We start from the raw sequence: 17,691 nt of genomic DNA, 5'->3' as shown, positions 1-17,691 counted from the left end.
GGACTGGCTATACTGGGACATAGAGGCTGAGTGGACTGGTTATAGTGGGACAGAGAGGTTGAGTGGACTGGTTATACTGGGACATAGAGGCTGAGTGGACTGGTTATACTGGGACTTAGATGGAAGCCAATCAGAACAGGAGACAAGCGCTAAAATGGAGCGTTTCAGACAAAGGGTGATTACAGGTTTATTCAGACAGTATGAGAAATTCTGTTTTTGAACATTAAAGCATGTAAACATGTTTTAGTAGAAATCCAAAATACAAGTATGTAGCTGAAAATGAGTCAGCTTTAAAGTATGAAAAGTAAAGTCAAATGTTCCTTGTCAGTGTTTTACTATTATATATAATGTTTTTGGACTAATATCACTGCAGCATTGTGTATGTTAAATGTGACTGCTGTAGATGTTTTTAACTCCTTTATATCCTGTTGGTTAGTTTAATCTAAAGCAATGCATCATATTCTATGAGATCATCACACGTTTGTAGCGTCTCTGTCCTGTATAACATTGGTTAAAAGTGAAAGTAAATACAAGTACATTAAATTCAGTATTTGTACTAGAGTAAATGTACTCTATGTACACCACTGGACTGTGTGCGGCCACGTGTCTAATTACAACCTCCTCTGTTGTCTTCATCACCCCCCACTGACTCTCTCTCTGTAACAGGGATCCGTGGCAGTGAATGAGCTGCTTGCCGTGTCACCATTAATACCAACAAGAAAAGGGAGAGGTGGGGAGGAGGAGGAGGGAGTCATTCACTCCCACTTCTGTACACCTTCACAGGAACGAGAGAGGGGAGAGAAGGAGGAAAGAACAGAAGAAGAGAGTAAGGAGTGAAACAAAGAGGCAAAGATCTTCGAGAGAGAGAAGGAGAGGGAGTCACACTGATGAGAGAGAAAAGAGAGAAAGAAGAGGAGATAAACATATACAGGTCTGAGGTTGGAGGGAAAATAGAGATGAAGGTATCCCTCTTTTTCTTACAGCTCCTCTTGCAGTGGGATTAACTGTCGTTCTCTACGCCGGTTCTTCATCCCTCCATCCACAGAGGAGGACGTCTTTGGTGAGACCAAAAGTGGAAATCAGGAAGGACGGAAGGCCGAGAGGACGAGAAGAGTTCAGCTCACACTAAAGGGTAAGGACAAACAGTCAGTAGGCTTATAGAGGCACGGTGGCTTTATGCATAATCTCCTTACTGTGTGTGAGTGTGTGTGTGTGTGTGTGTGTGTGTGTGTGTGTGTGTGTGTGTATTGAAGGGGGGGACATGGTGTACTTTTGCTCTGTGGTCCAGCTGACATATTAGATATTAGATATTAGAGGTTTCTCTAGAAGTGTGTAGTGATATGTCAACAATGCAGAGAACAGAGATACAGCACACCTACTTACACTTACTCAAGCAGAAGCAGCGCTTAGCATTGCTTGTGTTAATGGTAGAAGTTTGCATTATTGTGAGGGATGTCTGTCCAAATAATGTAAACACCTGTTTTCCAATCAAAATCAGGTGTGTTTGTTGGGCAGTCTGTCGCTTTAAGATTATGACTTGCTTTCTTGATGGGTATCATATTCTGTGATGCTAATAATTCATGAATGAACCACTACCAGTTTGTGGCTAATAATAAATTACACTACATGTAACCTCTGGTTCTGCCGAGTGAATCCAATGCTGAAGTGTCTTAAAACTTGCATTCTCTCTACTGACCAGCAGGGGGCGACTCCTCTGGTTGCAAAAAGAAGTCTAGTATAGAAGTCTATGAGAAAATGACTCTACTTCTCTCTTGATTTATTCCCTCAGTAAACATTGTAAACACGAGTTTTTGGTCTCAATCTCTAGTTTCAAGTCTTCAATACAGCATGATGTTCATTTAGTAAATTATGATCCATTTAGAGTCAAATAGACCATATTAGGAGATACACCGTATTGTGTATTTGTGCTAGTCTGAAGAACATTTTGTTGATGGTAGGTTCTCAAAGACATCAATTAATAATCAATTTTTCTACTGATTCTAGTGAGGAAAATAACAAGTTCTCCGAATTCAATGACAGATACATGTTTAACTCCAGAACAGCCCGTTTGGGCATTTTTTTGATCGGACACCGCGATCAACAAGACAATAAATGTAACATTTTGATCGTAGGTTTAGGCACGAAAACAATTTGTTGAGTAGTTTGCTATCAGATGATTTGCTTAACTACACTTTCGTAATTATTTTTTTTATGAAACTTTCAGGCTTTTTGATTTAATAATATGTACAAGGGGTATGACACTCACACATTTCACACACAAATATCACAGCAGAATAAACAACAACAGTATTGTCTCTGGCAGTTATAATAATTATCAGTTGTAGTAATTAATTATAACAATAATACTAATAAGCAGATAGTGTTGTAATACAATCATTTTAAACACATCTTCTAAATACATTTGTTGTGCTATATTATTTATTAATAAATACTTTTCTATGATTTTTGTGTATTTAAAAAAAATCAACACACTTCGCAGCAAAACTTGTACTGAAACCTGATTAAAAGTGAAATTCCTAAACAAAGTCAGGTTTTATTTACAACCTCTGAATTTGACTGCACTGTGCAGCAGGCTGGGTTTGACTCCTAGCCCCTCCCTGGGTACTCACAAAGCTTTTATACGCTTATCTTGATGTAAACATTACGATATCATTTTCTGAACGAGGTGCAGCTGAGGTCGTGTCAACATGTCATATTTCAACACAATCCTGCCGATGTGGTCAAATTGTGGCCGAGGACACGGCAGCGTCAGTTTATTAAAGCTGAATTCATTGACTTTTTTTGGCCTGTGGGGGTCATGGAAACAGGTCTGATACTGTCGCTTTAATTGAAAAGGTGTGAATGTTTTAGCAAACAGTTGCTTATTTAGACACGGAGAAACAATTGCTGTGAAGTCGTGTCAAGTGTAAATGTATTCGCTCGTCTTTTAGCTCCGTTTGGGTCTCCATCAACAAAGGTAACAAATGTTCCTATTTTAACCCAAACCATAATCTATTTAAAAAAAACTAACCAAGTAGTTTTGTTGCCTAAAGACTAATTAGTTCTGTTTCACAACAATAACCACATGTTCAAAACTGTGACCTTTGGTCACATGTTTAGAACTGCCATCATGCAACCGCTTCACAAAGCTAAATAAAAGGGTATACTATAGTTTATCTTCATCTTCTCTCATAAACATTTCTATTTTTCCACTTATCATCCACATTAACTTCATTTTATTTGCCCATATTCCATAAACCTCCATTTGGGTTGACCCAGACAGTTACTTGTAATCAATTGCCTTTGGCTGGTTCCCCTAAATTTGACATGGAAATGTATTGTGAGTACATTGAAGACTACTTTAAACGTGACTTTACAACAGATGAAATATGTCACGGTTGGGTTTTGCTATGTGTGAGTGTGGTGTGGGTGTTTGTCTGTGTGTGTGTGTCTCCTGATCATGCTTGTTCTCTCCACCTGTGCCAAATCACCTGCCCCTGGCTTTTCCCTTTGCAAACCCCAGTCATCTCTACTCACCTGCTGGCAGTCCGCTCATCAACCCTCACCTACTTATACTCCCCTGCTTGCCCCTGTTCCAGTTGCCGGATTATCATTTGACTTTTTCCTCCCCGTGGACTCTTTGCGCGCCTGTGGTCATCGCTCATGTTGACCCTCTGCGTTTGTGACTGCCTTTTTGTGTCAAAGCCCTTTTGTGACTTAGCTTTTTATTTTCAGTCTGGATTTTCCTCGCTCCCGGTTGGAGTAGATTTTGGTTTCTGTTTTTGTCTAAGTGCCCAGTAAAGAGCCTTGTTTTTCACCTCACCTTGTGTCCTGTGTTTAAGTCTGCGCCTGAGTCTCTTTTCCATTCCTAAACCCACACGGTAAACCGTGAACCGTCACAGAAATACTTCACGTGGGATTGTGTAAATGCACCCTTGAAAGGATTTTAAGCTTTGAACAAAGTTATTGTAATAACTTGTGTTTGATATTTGTCTTTGATATTTAATGTGGGTAATGTGGGTTTCTTAACCCTAAATTAAAAGGATCTGTTATAATAACAGATGTGCTTAAATATAATTTTACATTCATATAACTTTTAACACTTGAATAAACAATAATCAAATGCAGAGTCAGTTATTTACCAATATGTTAGGAGTAGTTACATTTACACAGTCTTACATTTACAACCGGCCCTTTGAGGGAAACTATGATGCTGATGTGGCCCAGAGTGAAAATGAGTTTGACACCCCCTGCATCACTCTGCCAGTCTGCCTCTCCCAGTGGGGGTGGGGTGGGTGGGCAGGAGTTAGATTTGGGCTCACAGATTGAGACTTGTAGTGTGGAACATATTGTTCGGGCTAATCAATGAATGCGTTATAAATTGTGTGTGTGTGTGTATGCCAGTGGGCTTCAACAGAACTTTCACATTCGCTTCAAGCAGCAATTGGCCAGTTGAAGGTGAGAAAAGAGCGGTGTCTCTCATAACGATCAGAAAGATCCCCTGAATCTGCAGGTCTTTAATCTACAGGTATAAAATCTGATATGTTTGACAACACATGCACGCACACACACACAGAGGCCATGGCTGCACACAACCTTTGTCCCAGACCTCTGCTGGGGTAATTAGATGCTGAAATATTTATAGGGATTGTTTTTGTGTGTGTGAGAGACAGAGAGAGGCACGTTTGTATTCACATGTTTGCATTATTTGTGTGTATTTGCGTGCATGTGGTGGTCACTGTTTCAGTTTTTATTATCATTAGACCTTTTTATGACATTTCTTTTCTTTATTGGAGGCTCAACAGAGTGGAAGAGAGAAGAGAGAGTTAGACGCAGCAGGAGATTTCAAGCTGAAATTAAATTCCCTTCTTGGGAAGGTGCTTGTTAAGCTGTGTGTAACGGTATATTTCTGTTAAGAGGAACACCACACTAAATAACTGCAATCAATTTTGCTCTGTGCACATGATCTCATAGATTCTTGTTGGTTTATGATGTTAATACAGCAACATCAAAACAAAAGATTTTGAGCATTTCTAAATAGTCTAAAGTGAGGAGTAACATTTTCTCATGTTAATATCTAACGAAGCATTACAAAATAAACAGTTTTTATGTCCCTTTTATACTTTTGGAGATATATACAAAATGTAATTCTACTCCAATAATCAAATCAAATCAACTTTTATTGACACATGTACACAGCACAGCACATACAGTGAATTTAGCCTCTTCATTTAACACATCCTAGTATTAGGAGCAATGGGCAGCGCCTGGGGAGAAGTTTGGGGATCAGGTACCTTACTCAAGGCCAGCTTCCACGCTCTGTACATGGTCCGTGTGGGGACTTGAAGCAGTGACCCTCTATGATAGTGCGAGGAAGGGTGGATGGGACAAAAGGACTTTGGGCCACGAGACCTTTGAGTTGCTGGTCATGTAATTCGTTTTTCACTGGGTTTGTTGCCTAAACCTGACTTCCTGTGAAGACGGAAGTTTATTTTGAAAAGTATGTAACCAGCGTATATTGACACGCCGTTGCTGACACGTCCAAAACAGATGCTAGAGGGGTATATACAGCGGCATGTTTTGCCACTTAAGATTATAGATTATACTCACCGTACTGAAAATGACATAATCACGGACTTGGTCGTGCGCCTCCGAATTTTTATAACTCGGTTCGCGCGATCACTTGACTGTGACAAATAGTTCACAGATAAAAACACTATTTACATGTCTAGAGATTATACAAAGAAGGCCAATTCACATTCATTTTGCAGCCAAATCAAATTGTTTATAGGATATTCAATTGTCGTTTCTTCATAATGCATTTAATACTTTACTTTTTTCTTAACAGGGATTCTACAAAGGCAATAAAGTAGTCCATGAATATGAGATATGAGTTTACAGATTTTTACAGAATTACAATTCCTCCTCGTCATTGTGGAGGTTGGTGTGTGGCTTTTTCGCCAGTTACATCTGTAGTCTATGGGTATATCTCTGAGTTACACACGTTGTCTTTTTCGTTCTTCAAAGATCTACAGCAATAAAGGCTGTTTAATGTCAGTGTTTTGTGACATAATCTTATGGTGGCTGGTGTGTGACAGAGCACCAAACCTGACATTTAAACATCAGCACTTCAGTTGGTGTGGTGGTTGGTTGTGTAGTGAGAGAAAAGTTCCAGCGTGTCTTAATAAGAAACCGTTTGCAGCCAGGTGAAAGCCCTCTGAAAGGCAGCTGTCACTGCTGCCAGGTGTCAAAGGTCAAATGGTCCAATTAAAGCTGGATAATGAGAGAGTGAATAATTTACTGTGGTTAATCCTCATGTACACGCACACGCATTTTGCCACGTTGACAAGGATCTGTTGACTGCAATTATTGATTGACCTCATTGTGATTCCAAACTTACCATTGTCCACTTGTGTGATTGTTCATGAGAAAGACAGGTCTAACTCTGCGTTGCATTGTATAATTTACAAACACCTCAAGACCCCTGACATGTCAACGGTATGACTCCACCGCCAACATGGACCCCAAATTAAACGTAAAATAGACAATTGTTTGTTAATTTCTCACACCCAATGCTCCCTGCACAGTAAAACGGTTGGCTACATTCTACAAAACACAGGAGGACTTTAAACTTAGACTCTGTCTGGTAGCGCAGGTGTAACCCTGACTCGCCTCTCAAAGAGAAGCCGAACAAAACGTCTAATGAGGTCGAGGTGTCACGGCTGCCATGTGTCAAAAAAGTCAAAGGATCAAACTAAAGCTTCATTAAGGGAGGTTGAATAATTTACTAGGGCTAATACATACGCACACACAGATGCATTTACTCTGGCTGTACATTCAAGCAACACTAAATTGTCCTTAATTAATAGCACGCACACACACACCAACAATATGGCGGCTAGAAAGGGTCACGGAGGACGATGTACATGTGTGATGTGTGATCAGTACAACTCTCAGCCATGTCAACCCACGTGCCTCATCTTTATCTGCAACTGCAAAATGACATGAAAATGATTATACATGCAAAGAAAAAGCTGCTTTATTTTGTTTTATTTGAATGTCAGGGTGTTATTTGCCAGGGGCATGGGCGAGATCCCCCCGCCCCTCCATATGTCTATATTTCTCTACCGAGTTATTTTTATTCCGATGATTAATGCTACTTCACCAATGGACCATATCAAATACAAATATGTTTAACCTATATCTAAGTATAGCGCAGCAGCATATATAGAGATAGATATATATATCTATCTATGTGTTGGCAGCATGTTGTGCTACTGCATCTTGTGATTACTAGATAGTGAAGTTAATAAATAAGTGTTTTGGCTCGCCTGGCCGAGCGGCGCTATCCATGGTACTGAAAGGGGTATTTAATTCTGGCATGTTAAATTAGCATTTAACGTTTTGTTTTGTTGTGTATGATCGTATTCCCTATGAGGAAAGGACGAGGAAAAAACGGGGAAAATATTGAGCCACTTAATTAATTACATCAAAATAATCAATTCAAATGTTCCTGCAAATGCAGTGGTTTGAGGCTCCGAAGCTGTTTGATTAAAGATCACAAGTCCACTCCAACAGCTGCAAAACATCATAGTCTATATGCCCCACTGTGGTTTGTGATTTATTTTCAGGAATAACAACGTTTCAAAAACATTGTAATAGTGCTGTGTCAGTAAGACTGCACCGAATATTTTGAACTTTCATCCATGACCTTGTCATTCGAATTCTTATTTAAACATTTGAACGCTGCTCATGGTTGCTCTTTCTTGGACTTTTCTTCCTTTCATGTCTTTTAAGTGTGTGTGTGTGTGTGTGTGTGTGTGTGTGTGTGTGTGTGTGTGTTACCTACAGTGCTTTACATGGATCCTATTAGCAGACTCGGCACTACTATTTAATTTACTCTGAAACCAAGAGCATTTTAACAAGCCCCGTTTTTATGTGTCTGCTGCTCCTTTGAAGATGTTTATAGGTAAAACAACACCTGGGTTTGTGTGTGTGTGTGCCCTGCACATTATTATTATTGTTGCATTTAGATATATTGTTGCTGCATGAATGTAAGATATGAAAGTCTTCCTGTAGGTGTACACAGTAATTAATGATCTTTATGAATAGATGCTCTTATCGTTCTCTCCGTCTTTCTCAGTGTTCACAGGTGACTGCTGATGTCCAGTCATAAGGACACAAACTGGAACCATGGTCATTCTACAGCAGGTAAACACACACACGCACACACACACACACACACACACACACACACACACGCCAACACGACACATTGACACATTGACACATAGTTGAACTTTTTCTTTAACATGCCCACTGTGTAGTGAAGCCACAAAAACACTCATTGAGAATCAGCTGCTCATTACGCTGCATTGTTTCCACCGAACCATCTTTGTAGTCAACCACACGCGCACACACACTCTCATACATAAACGGGACTCTGAGTGCATTTGCGTGTGTGTGCAAGCATGCGTTGGCCTCAGTGTCGGTGTTTTTGATTCTCGGTTAATGCGTTGCTGAACTTGTCAGCCTTTCTGATCGACTAATCAGCTCTGACAGCGCTCCCCCGCTGTGGAGCCCCAAATGGGACGAGCCAATAGAACAAGCAAACACACACACACACACACACACACAGATCAGCCCCTCACCCCTCTATGTGGATGTTCATCACACACAGTCTGACCTCTAGCCAAACTGTTCAGGTGTAATCAAACTCTGCTGCCACCGGATCGCACAAAGGATTATTTATTGTTTTTGTACGAGAGAAGAAGAAGAAGAAGAAGAAGAAGAAGAAGAAGACGACTGTGGATGATATTTGATATTGTCTTTTGTGGCTCATTTTGGAATTTAGTTTGAAAAAGTGAAGCATTTTTTTTACAAAATGACAGATTGTCTGATTATGCTCTTGCTCTGTTTGTAACGGTTCCTCTTGATTTAGATTTATTTGACCACCGAGCCATAGACATTTTGCATTGGAAGTGTAACGTATTTTAGGGATGTCTCAGTGGATCTTCAACAATATATAGATAACAACTATGCTCGGGAGACCAGTTGTCCCCAATTTACAACATAACATAGACCGATCGACACATCAGAACAAGAAGGAAGCGTTCAATGTTTTAGTCGGTGGCCGATCTTAACTAGACGTGGTAACCATGGCAATGAAAATGAACAGGAAGGGATCTGATTGGCCGCTGGAGGACTGGGACGACAAACTACGCCGTCTCAGCTTCAGATACACCACCCTCATCCAGGTAAAAGAATGTAGCTGATTTCATGTTTTGAAAACTTTACAAACACAAAATATCGGGGCACTCGGGTAGATTTAGACTCGGAGTCGACCCCATACTGTAGAATGTAAAGTCACCACAGATCCTCGTGCCCAGGGTTTTTGATTTGTTTGGGATCCAGTCATACTTATCTTACACCACAGTCTTTGGGCTTTTAATGGAACAAGTTTAAACTCTACATGACAAACACATAAGGAATCAACCTGCACTAATAGGATGTTTCTAGTATTGGCAGTGTTTGTTTCATTTGTCACCTAACCTCAGTACGTAAGTAACGCCACTTTGTTAGTTATTTTAACCCAAACTACGATGTTTTCCTAAACCTAACTAACTACTTTTGTTGCCTAACAACTAAGTTGTTTCCTGTGATGACGGAAGCTTATTTTGGAAAGACTGTATGTATATAACAACGTGTGTTGCTGGACTTTCATAGAAAAATGCATAAAAAGTTAGGAGTTACTTTTTGTAAGACATCATACGAACCGTTGTATGAGGATACGTTGCACACTCAAACACAAAAATGTTAGTTTTTGGGAATACGCCACTGGGCTTGAGCAAGGCATTGGAGGCGATCCCCACACCGGTACCACAGTATGGAACTTTTCACTTGTTATATTGCAGTGAATTGATGAACTGGTTGTTAGTCTGGTTTGTTGGATTGACCCCTTTACACCTTGCATTCAAATGTGTATAATGTGAGTGGATAAAGTTGTGATTTATCCTGATTACCTTCACAGCTTGTCTTATATGGGTCTCAAGTGTCCACTGGTTCCATTGCTTCCTAAACGGCTTAGTTGTGATATGAATTGCCAAGTATCCCTTGTGTACTTTCATCAGACCAAATTGAAACCAGACACTTGGGTCTCACTCCATCCAAGAGTGCCTTCAATATCTGTTGTGACAATTTGCTTGCTGCTTTTTTTTTTTGCTTGTAGCTTAGTTCGCTAACTGGCTAACGGCTGCTTCCTTGTTGGTTTGCAACAGTCACGTGCGATTGCGTAACTTTCGCCCACGTAGTTGTTGCTGGTTTGGCCTATCGGATCACACTCTGTCCTCAATGCGTTGGGGGTGCATTTACACCTGTACTGTCACGTGGTCCAGCACTGTCCGATTGCAATCCCATCGCCCAAAAAGCATTTTATTGCTCAATGTCAGCTGGGATCGGCTCCAGCGCCCCGCGACCCTAAATATATAGGATAAGCGGTTTGGATAATGAAATGGAATTAATGGCGTTTAAATGATGCATACATTTCTTTAATTATTATTCAAAGCAACAACCATGCATTTATAAGGTTATATAAAAAAGTAAAGAAATAAATACAAATTAAATATCATGTAAATCAGGGGTGTCAAACTCATTTTCACTCCGGGCCACATCAGCATCATGGGCCAGTTGTAACTCTAAGACTGTATAACTGTAACTACTCACTAACATATTGGTAAATAACTCTCTGCATTTGATTATTGAAGTGTAAAAACATTGTACATGCAGTTATATGAATGTAAAATGATATTTAAGCACATTTCTGTTATAACTTAAATCATTTTAAGTTAGGGTTAAGAAACCCACATTACTCTATCAAAGATCAAACTTTTAAAGAAAATAACAAAGACAAATATCAAACACAAGTTATGACATTAACTTTGTTCAAAGCTATTTTTGTCACCTCTCTGCATCACTAATGTCCCCGTTGTCGTCCTGTGCATGGCAGCCACATCCAAGTGCTCCTCACTGAGAGTCAGGTCTTATAAACATGGATAGATGCTCTGTATCCGTGTTGTCTGTGCTTTCATCAACAGCTAATGAAGAAGACGAGTACCTGCTCATCTCTTCGGCTAGCTGTGTTGTTAGATTGCTGCTAGTTCCTGAACTCGGTCTGCGATGGTGTTTCTTCACAAACTGACATTTGTAAAAGTCTGTATCTGGTCGGAGCTCACCTGCTCACGTACCTTTAGCATGCACTAGGCTGTAGCTTCTGTAAATATATTCTGCTGTGATTGCAGTCTGCCTTTTAATTCTTGGACAATTTGATGTTTTTCTTGGAGGCTAAATTTAGCTCCGTGTTTGGTGTCAAAATGCCGACGTAAATTGTCTTCCTTCATCACCGACACGCATCATAACACAGAAGACAGACCCGTTTTTCTCCTTGAAGCACAGACATGTATTCACTTTCATATCTTTCATTACATTTTCTTCCCTCTGCATCAATTTTTCTCTTCTTGGACATTTTGGGATTATTTGTCGATCTTTTTCAACTCAATCACTTGTTGGAAAACCGCTTTACGTGCTGTTCCCTCTCCTGTCCACCTGTTGTGATAGTTTTAATGTCGGCACACAGACAACATGCTATCTCATAATTTCAACTTTCTATCTCATAATTTAGACTATGGGGATACTTTTATTTTCAAGTCTAACTTTTAATTTTTTTCCAAAATTAAAAATAAAATAAAAAATCTTTTTTTTTTTCTTTTTTTTTTGCTGGCGGAGTCGCGTGGTGGGCCGGATTTGGCCCGCGGGCCTTGAGTTTGACATGTGTGATGTAAATCAATGACTTTGGGAGACACTGCATGATACTTTACTTTAGTTTTTACGTAAATGTTATGCCAAGTGATGATACCGACTGTACTTTCAATTACTTTAGAAAACGTTTTTTGTTTTTTTTATATTTCCACAAAGCCTGTTTGTTAGTTGTTCATCTGTTTTGGTTAGTGTTCAGTTCTGCATTAAATTCCACTGCGATGGAGTGCTGGTATTCATTCATTCAGCAGCTCTCTCTCATTTACTGGACAACCACAATGAGAACTGGTGTGTGTGTGTGTGTGTGTGTGTGTGTGTGTGTGTTTGAGTTCAAACAATCAGTAACAGTAGACTATATGGGGCTGCATAAATAACCAAGTAGCTTTACTCAACTATTTTTAAGTACAATTCTGAGATAATTGTATGTTAATTAAGTATGCCTTCTTGAGTAACTGTAGAGAACTAAGAGTTTTCTAAGTGGTGATTCAAAAAGTCATAAACCAGCAGAGGGCAGACCCGTACCTGAAGAAGACCTCTGAGCTGCAGTCTGCAGTGGTGAGCTGTGGTCTGCAGTCAATGTACACTTAAATAACTTGTACTGAAGCTAGTACACATCGAGAGTCACGAGATACAAAGCTGCAGTTAGAGAGACATTAGACTGAGCTGAAATGATAGAATCATGAACCTTGTGTTGTTTTATTGCAGTATATTTTTGACTGGAGTAAAAGATCTGAATCTCCCACCACTCTTTTAATAATATTTTCCCAGCATTCTTGCTGTAGCTACTGGCTTTGTCCCTTTGCCGTCTCCCATGCAGGCCAAATAGAGACAACATATTAATGTTAATTGTCCACTGAAGCGGGGAGGGAGGGAGCTGGTCTCTCTGTGTTTTATGGGCGAGTTCATTCGGCGACAGAGAACCTTTGACTTATCAAAATGATCAATCTAAATGCAAATGAGGTAAAGATGGAAGTGCCGTTATCAATCACATGGCCTTTTAATAGCTGTCTTGTGTCCCCCTGCCTTAAAACGCTCCTAACTCTAAAGTAATTGGATAATCTGCAGTGTTTCCCACAGGATTTGGTGAGACCAGGGAGGGTGGACCTCGGAGGGTGTATAGGTTCATGCTCCCCCAGTAATTAATGGGGTACACTGATCTGAGTTCCAGCATCCCATAAAGGTCTAAATGTCCCTTTAGAAGTCGTTTTAGTCTTATAGGAACTAATATTTGGAAACACGCCGCTGCACAAAGTAATAGGTTTTTTAAGTGGTGATAAAAAGTCATAAAAAGCGGCAGACCCGTACGTGAAAAAGAGCTCTCGGCTGCAGACAGATATTGTGCAGCTTGCAGTGGTGAGCTGTGGTCTGCAGTCAGTGTGCACATGTTTAACTTGTACTGAACCTACTACACATTGAGGGTAACAAGATACTACAAAGCTGCTCTTAGTGAGACTTGAGACTGAGCTGAAATGACAGAATTTTATTTCCTGCTTCTTTCTACTTCTGCTCCACTACACTTATCTGACTCTTGTTACTTTGAAGATTCACATTTTACACACCAAGTGCATCTGCCTCTGCAAAAGGGCGATTTCTTTAAACTACACAGCAAGCAGTGTATGAAGAATTAGTAGCATCAATACGGCAGGGGGATCTGATTTATTTTTAATGGAATCAATTGTGTTGTGTATTACATGCACAATGCATAACAACATTGTTTTGGTTATACATAGGACACAAACAGTGGTGTCCTTGGTGAAAGTCCTGTGCTTGTTTCACTCAACCACCCCTCTTTGGAGCTTTATAGTAACTTTCAGCTCGTTGTTTTGGATTCCTGGCATACAACTTTACTGTTTTAATTCACTCACTTCTCTCATAGTGTTGATTTTCGGCCACAGCAGGCTGCTGTTTTCAGAGACAGAGCTTTATAAAACCCACTGTGCTCCACCTGCTCGGCAACAAACAGCAGACAGACACAGTTGGAGACTAGCTGGTGAACGTAGCGGAGCATTTAGCTGCTAAAGAGACCAAAAATGGAGCTAAAAGAAGAGTGAATGTTGGACTTACAATGTCCAAGGGGCCATTAACATGACTTTGAAAGACTGATAATGTTGTTCCATATCTGCTGAATGTGTAAATAGGTAACTGTTTGATAACATGTCAACATATCAACTTTTGATTTCACATCAGTGTAAAAAAAAATATCCAGGCTGGCAGTTATACATTTAACATTTCCAGTAAATTTGGGAGAAACAGGAGAAAAACTGTCTATTTTCAAAAACACGAAACCAAAACCTTTCAAAGAAGATATTTTTACACATACAGTATATTTTCACAGATTTTCAATTTAGAATGTGAATAACTTTTTTTTTTTTATTAACCTTTGGACATTTTTGTATTAGTGATAATAGATGTGTAACAGGGAGTTATTGAGAGTGATGGGGAAAACATGCCACAAATGCCCCCAAGTGGATTTGAACTGGGAGCATCATGGTTCACGGTCGGCGTCTTAACCTGAAACCACTATTTCTGTCTGTCCTGTGTGGTTTGCAACCTTTCCACACAGGAGTGACATTAGCAGGCGTAAGTAAATACCTGGCTCATGTCTGGCCTGAATTATTTACCTGAAGAAAGAGATGATGAGCACCCATCCACTGCAGCCAGCATGGACATGACATCACTGCCGTCCTGCCAACACCACACCGACGCCGTGGCTCGTCTCGGTCACGTTCGTCCAAAGCACAGAGTGCGTGTTGTTGTAGCTATGGTGAAATCATTTTCTCTGAATCTGTCCTGTAAAAAACCTTTATGTTCACATGATTAGCAACATGATATAAGAGGTCTAGGAGTTACAATATTTAGTTTATTGAACAGGCTTGCAGCAAAAACAGCAATGGTAAGAAAACCACCAACACATAAGACTGACACTTACTAACAGTCAACATTGGTTTATTTTAGGCATGACTACGATCGTTCCATATCCTTAATTTATTGTAACCATGACAATAAAGGTCTCCTAACCTTAACTAAGACCTCCTTACACCTCAGAACCTTGGTGCAACCCAAATCTTCCCCGTGTCTCAATTCCATGCTACACACTGATTCTAATGGGTTTGAACATAAAGTATACTCAAACCACATAGAATGCATACTAAATAAGTTAATTTACACTATTCTCCCACAATGCAGTGCACAGAGGAAATGGAGGCACTGCTCACAGCTTAGATAAATTGTTGGTGATGGTGAAACAGTTCCCAAAAAATAAGTATTCAGTTCTTTGGAAAAACGTTGCTGTCTCTTTGTAAAGTTGAATTGCCTGTAGCTTCCAAAGTTTCAAGTATTGTGACAGGTGTAGTTAGGACCCAGGAGCAGTAAGACAACACTGGGACTGGTATGATTTAAGTTCTTTATTTTCAACACACGGCAGAATGTTCTCCGGAAGAATCAGCGACAGGATTCTCGTGGTCAAGGACAGAAAGGCTGAGTGAGTTACCAGGGCAGAGGCAAGGCAGTCCGGAAAAGGCAGGGTCGGCAACAGGGAATCAGTCCATGGGTGAATGCAGGAAAGTTTAGCATGAATGCGGAGAACGATCTGGCAGTGAGTGTGTGTGAGGCAGGGGTTTAAATAGTGAAGAGGCAGAGTGAGCAGGTGAGAGTGATGAGCTGATGAGGTGAGTGTGACTGGCAGGTGCACTGAATGAACTGATTAGGTGAGTGAAAGGTGGAAAAAGCTAGACAGAAGTGACAGAGCTGTGACAAGTATTGTCTTATTTTCTTATTATAAAATATTTTTGTGCACTAATGTGTGTAGTACATTAGTATGTAGTACATAGGCCTACTTCATAGTATGTAGCATGGATTTCGGACAAGGCAAGGCAATTTAATTCATATAGCATATTTCAGTAACAAGGCAATTTAAATCACTTTACATAAAATATCAAGAGCATAAAGACAAAGTGCAAAAGAAACACATTATAAAAGTACATTAAATACTGGACTGGGAATTTGTAACATTTTTTAATAATTGTGTTAAGACTGAGGATCTAACTGAACTCTGTCATCTTACCTCACATAAGCACAGGAAAAGGACTTTAAACCGAAGACAACACCAAAGTGCAGTGTTGCGAGATGGAGAAAGAGATGAAGGAAAAGACATACAGAGGCACAGAAGAAGAAATATATAAGAGGAGACAAAAATACAGACACCAAAGAGATCCTCTGTGTTAAATAATTCAACACGTGGTTTCTGATAGTTGGCCCTGCTCGCCCCTGTTTGCTGTGTCACAAGCTATGTGTGTGGGTGTGTGTGACACAGGTGCTTGGTGGTGTAATGTTCAGGTGGCTCAGTTTGCCAGATGGAGTATTTACTTAATTAAACCGACATATATGTAACACACACTCAAAAACCATTCATCACAGTCACACACACACACACACACACGTACACAACCCTTAGTGACTAACTCACGTCTCATGCTACACACAGCTAGTGTTCTTACCGTTTCTCTCTCTTCTTTCGGAAGAGGAAGGGAGAGAAACAAAGACAAAAGACAGGCTAAAGCTTAGTGCTAACAGCAGCATGCTAACACCATCCCAATGACAATGCTAGCACGCTGATGTAACACAGGTATAATGTTGTACCATGTTCGGTGTTGTTAGTTTAGCGTGTTAACATGCTAACATTTGCTAATTTGCAGTAAACAAAAAGCATGGCTGAAAGGCATAAAAGGGAAATACTAAAGTAGTACAAGTACCGTGGAAGTGTTCTTTCTACTTACTAGTACTGGCCTATTTGAGTAAAAATACAGTAGTTCCAACACTTCCTGCTGGTGGAAAAGTAGCCTGAGGAAAGTGGATAGCAGGATTCATCCTCTGGGAACTGAACGTCAAGATGATCGAATAGTTGACAAAGATATTTCAGTATTGACCAAAGTGTGGACAAACACACACACTGTGAAAGCAGCTCATCAGGCATTTCATATTTTCTACCTCACCATTGGCCTTCAGTGAAATCAGCAGAATTATCACAATTTGTTGAAATGCCTAAAATAAAAACATATATTTACAATTTATTTCCTGACAATAACATGTAGTGGTTGTGTGAGTTATGACTCAGAAGTAGAGTGATGTTTTTTAGTGCTGCTATACCGAGAAGGTCAGGGCGAATGAATTGGTCAACTACAGTGCAGGACAACATTCAACACAGCATACTAATGAAACCAACATAAAACGTATAGAAATACACAAAATACCATACATATAAGAGATGAGCTAAAAACAACATCTTAATTGCTGATTCCAAAGGTTTACATTTCAGCAGTCAAATAACTGAGGCACAATGAGTCGGACTGATCGGTTGCGGTTTTGTAAACTCTCTGAGTTGGCCCTTTCCCCCCTTCTCAATGGGGTCACGGTGCTCGGAGAAACCAGTCCCAGATTCCTTCTCTCTCTCTTCCTTCCGCTTGGCCTTTCGCCTCGCGGGATCTGCCTTTTTCTTTCACCATTTTTGTAATTTGTTCTTGAATATATGCTGACCCCTGGTCGCCCCACTTTGATAAGTGTCTGACACCTAGAAACGTCCCAAACACAGCAAAATGAATAAAAAAGTGAAGGCAGAGGGCGGGGTCTCAGATACAGACACCACCACACACTTCTAGTGAGTCATGATTAAGGGGGATCATTTTTATATGAGCCTATACATAAATATCTCAACAACCATTGGGTGGCTTACCATGAAATGTTGTTTTAGTTTTATTAGATTGCATTGGTAGTATACTAATATTGTCCTTAATGTTTCTCAGTCTGAAAATACAAACAATTTATCCTGCATAACTTGCAGAATTGACATTGCAGTAAGAGTCTGCGTGTATCTATCTGTACAGA

General features: G+C 40.0%; 1 protein-coding gene across 2 annotated transcripts in view; it reads left to right on the top strand.

Moving 5' to 3' along the window:
• The first annotated feature begins 908 nt into the window (after nt 1-908).
• The window catches only part of myo7aa (myosin VIIAa), a 61,082-nt gene continuing 44,299 nt past the window's right edge, over nt 909-17,691 (top strand). For both annotated transcript variants that reach the window (XM_031878703.1, XM_031878704.1), the window contains exons 1-2: nt 909-1,132; nt 8,144-8,211. In XM_031878703.1, coding sequence (XP_031734563.1) covers nt 8,163-8,211 — 49 coding nt within the window. In that variant the 5' untranslated portion in view covers nt 909-1,132; nt 8,144-8,162. The remainder of the gene's footprint in view (nt 1,133-8,143; nt 8,212-17,691) is intronic.

This window comes from Anarrhichthys ocellatus, unplaced genomic scaffold, assembly GCF_004355925.1.
Source record: "Anarrhichthys ocellatus isolate YVR2014 unplaced genomic scaffold, GSC_Weel_1.0 scaffold194, whole genome shotgun sequence".
Lineage (NCBI taxonomy): Eukaryota > Metazoa > Chordata > Actinopteri > Perciformes > Anarhichadidae > Anarrhichthys > Anarrhichthys ocellatus.
The sequence above is the reverse complement of the archived record's forward strand: the minus strand, read 5'-3'. Positions and strand labels throughout refer to the sequence as shown.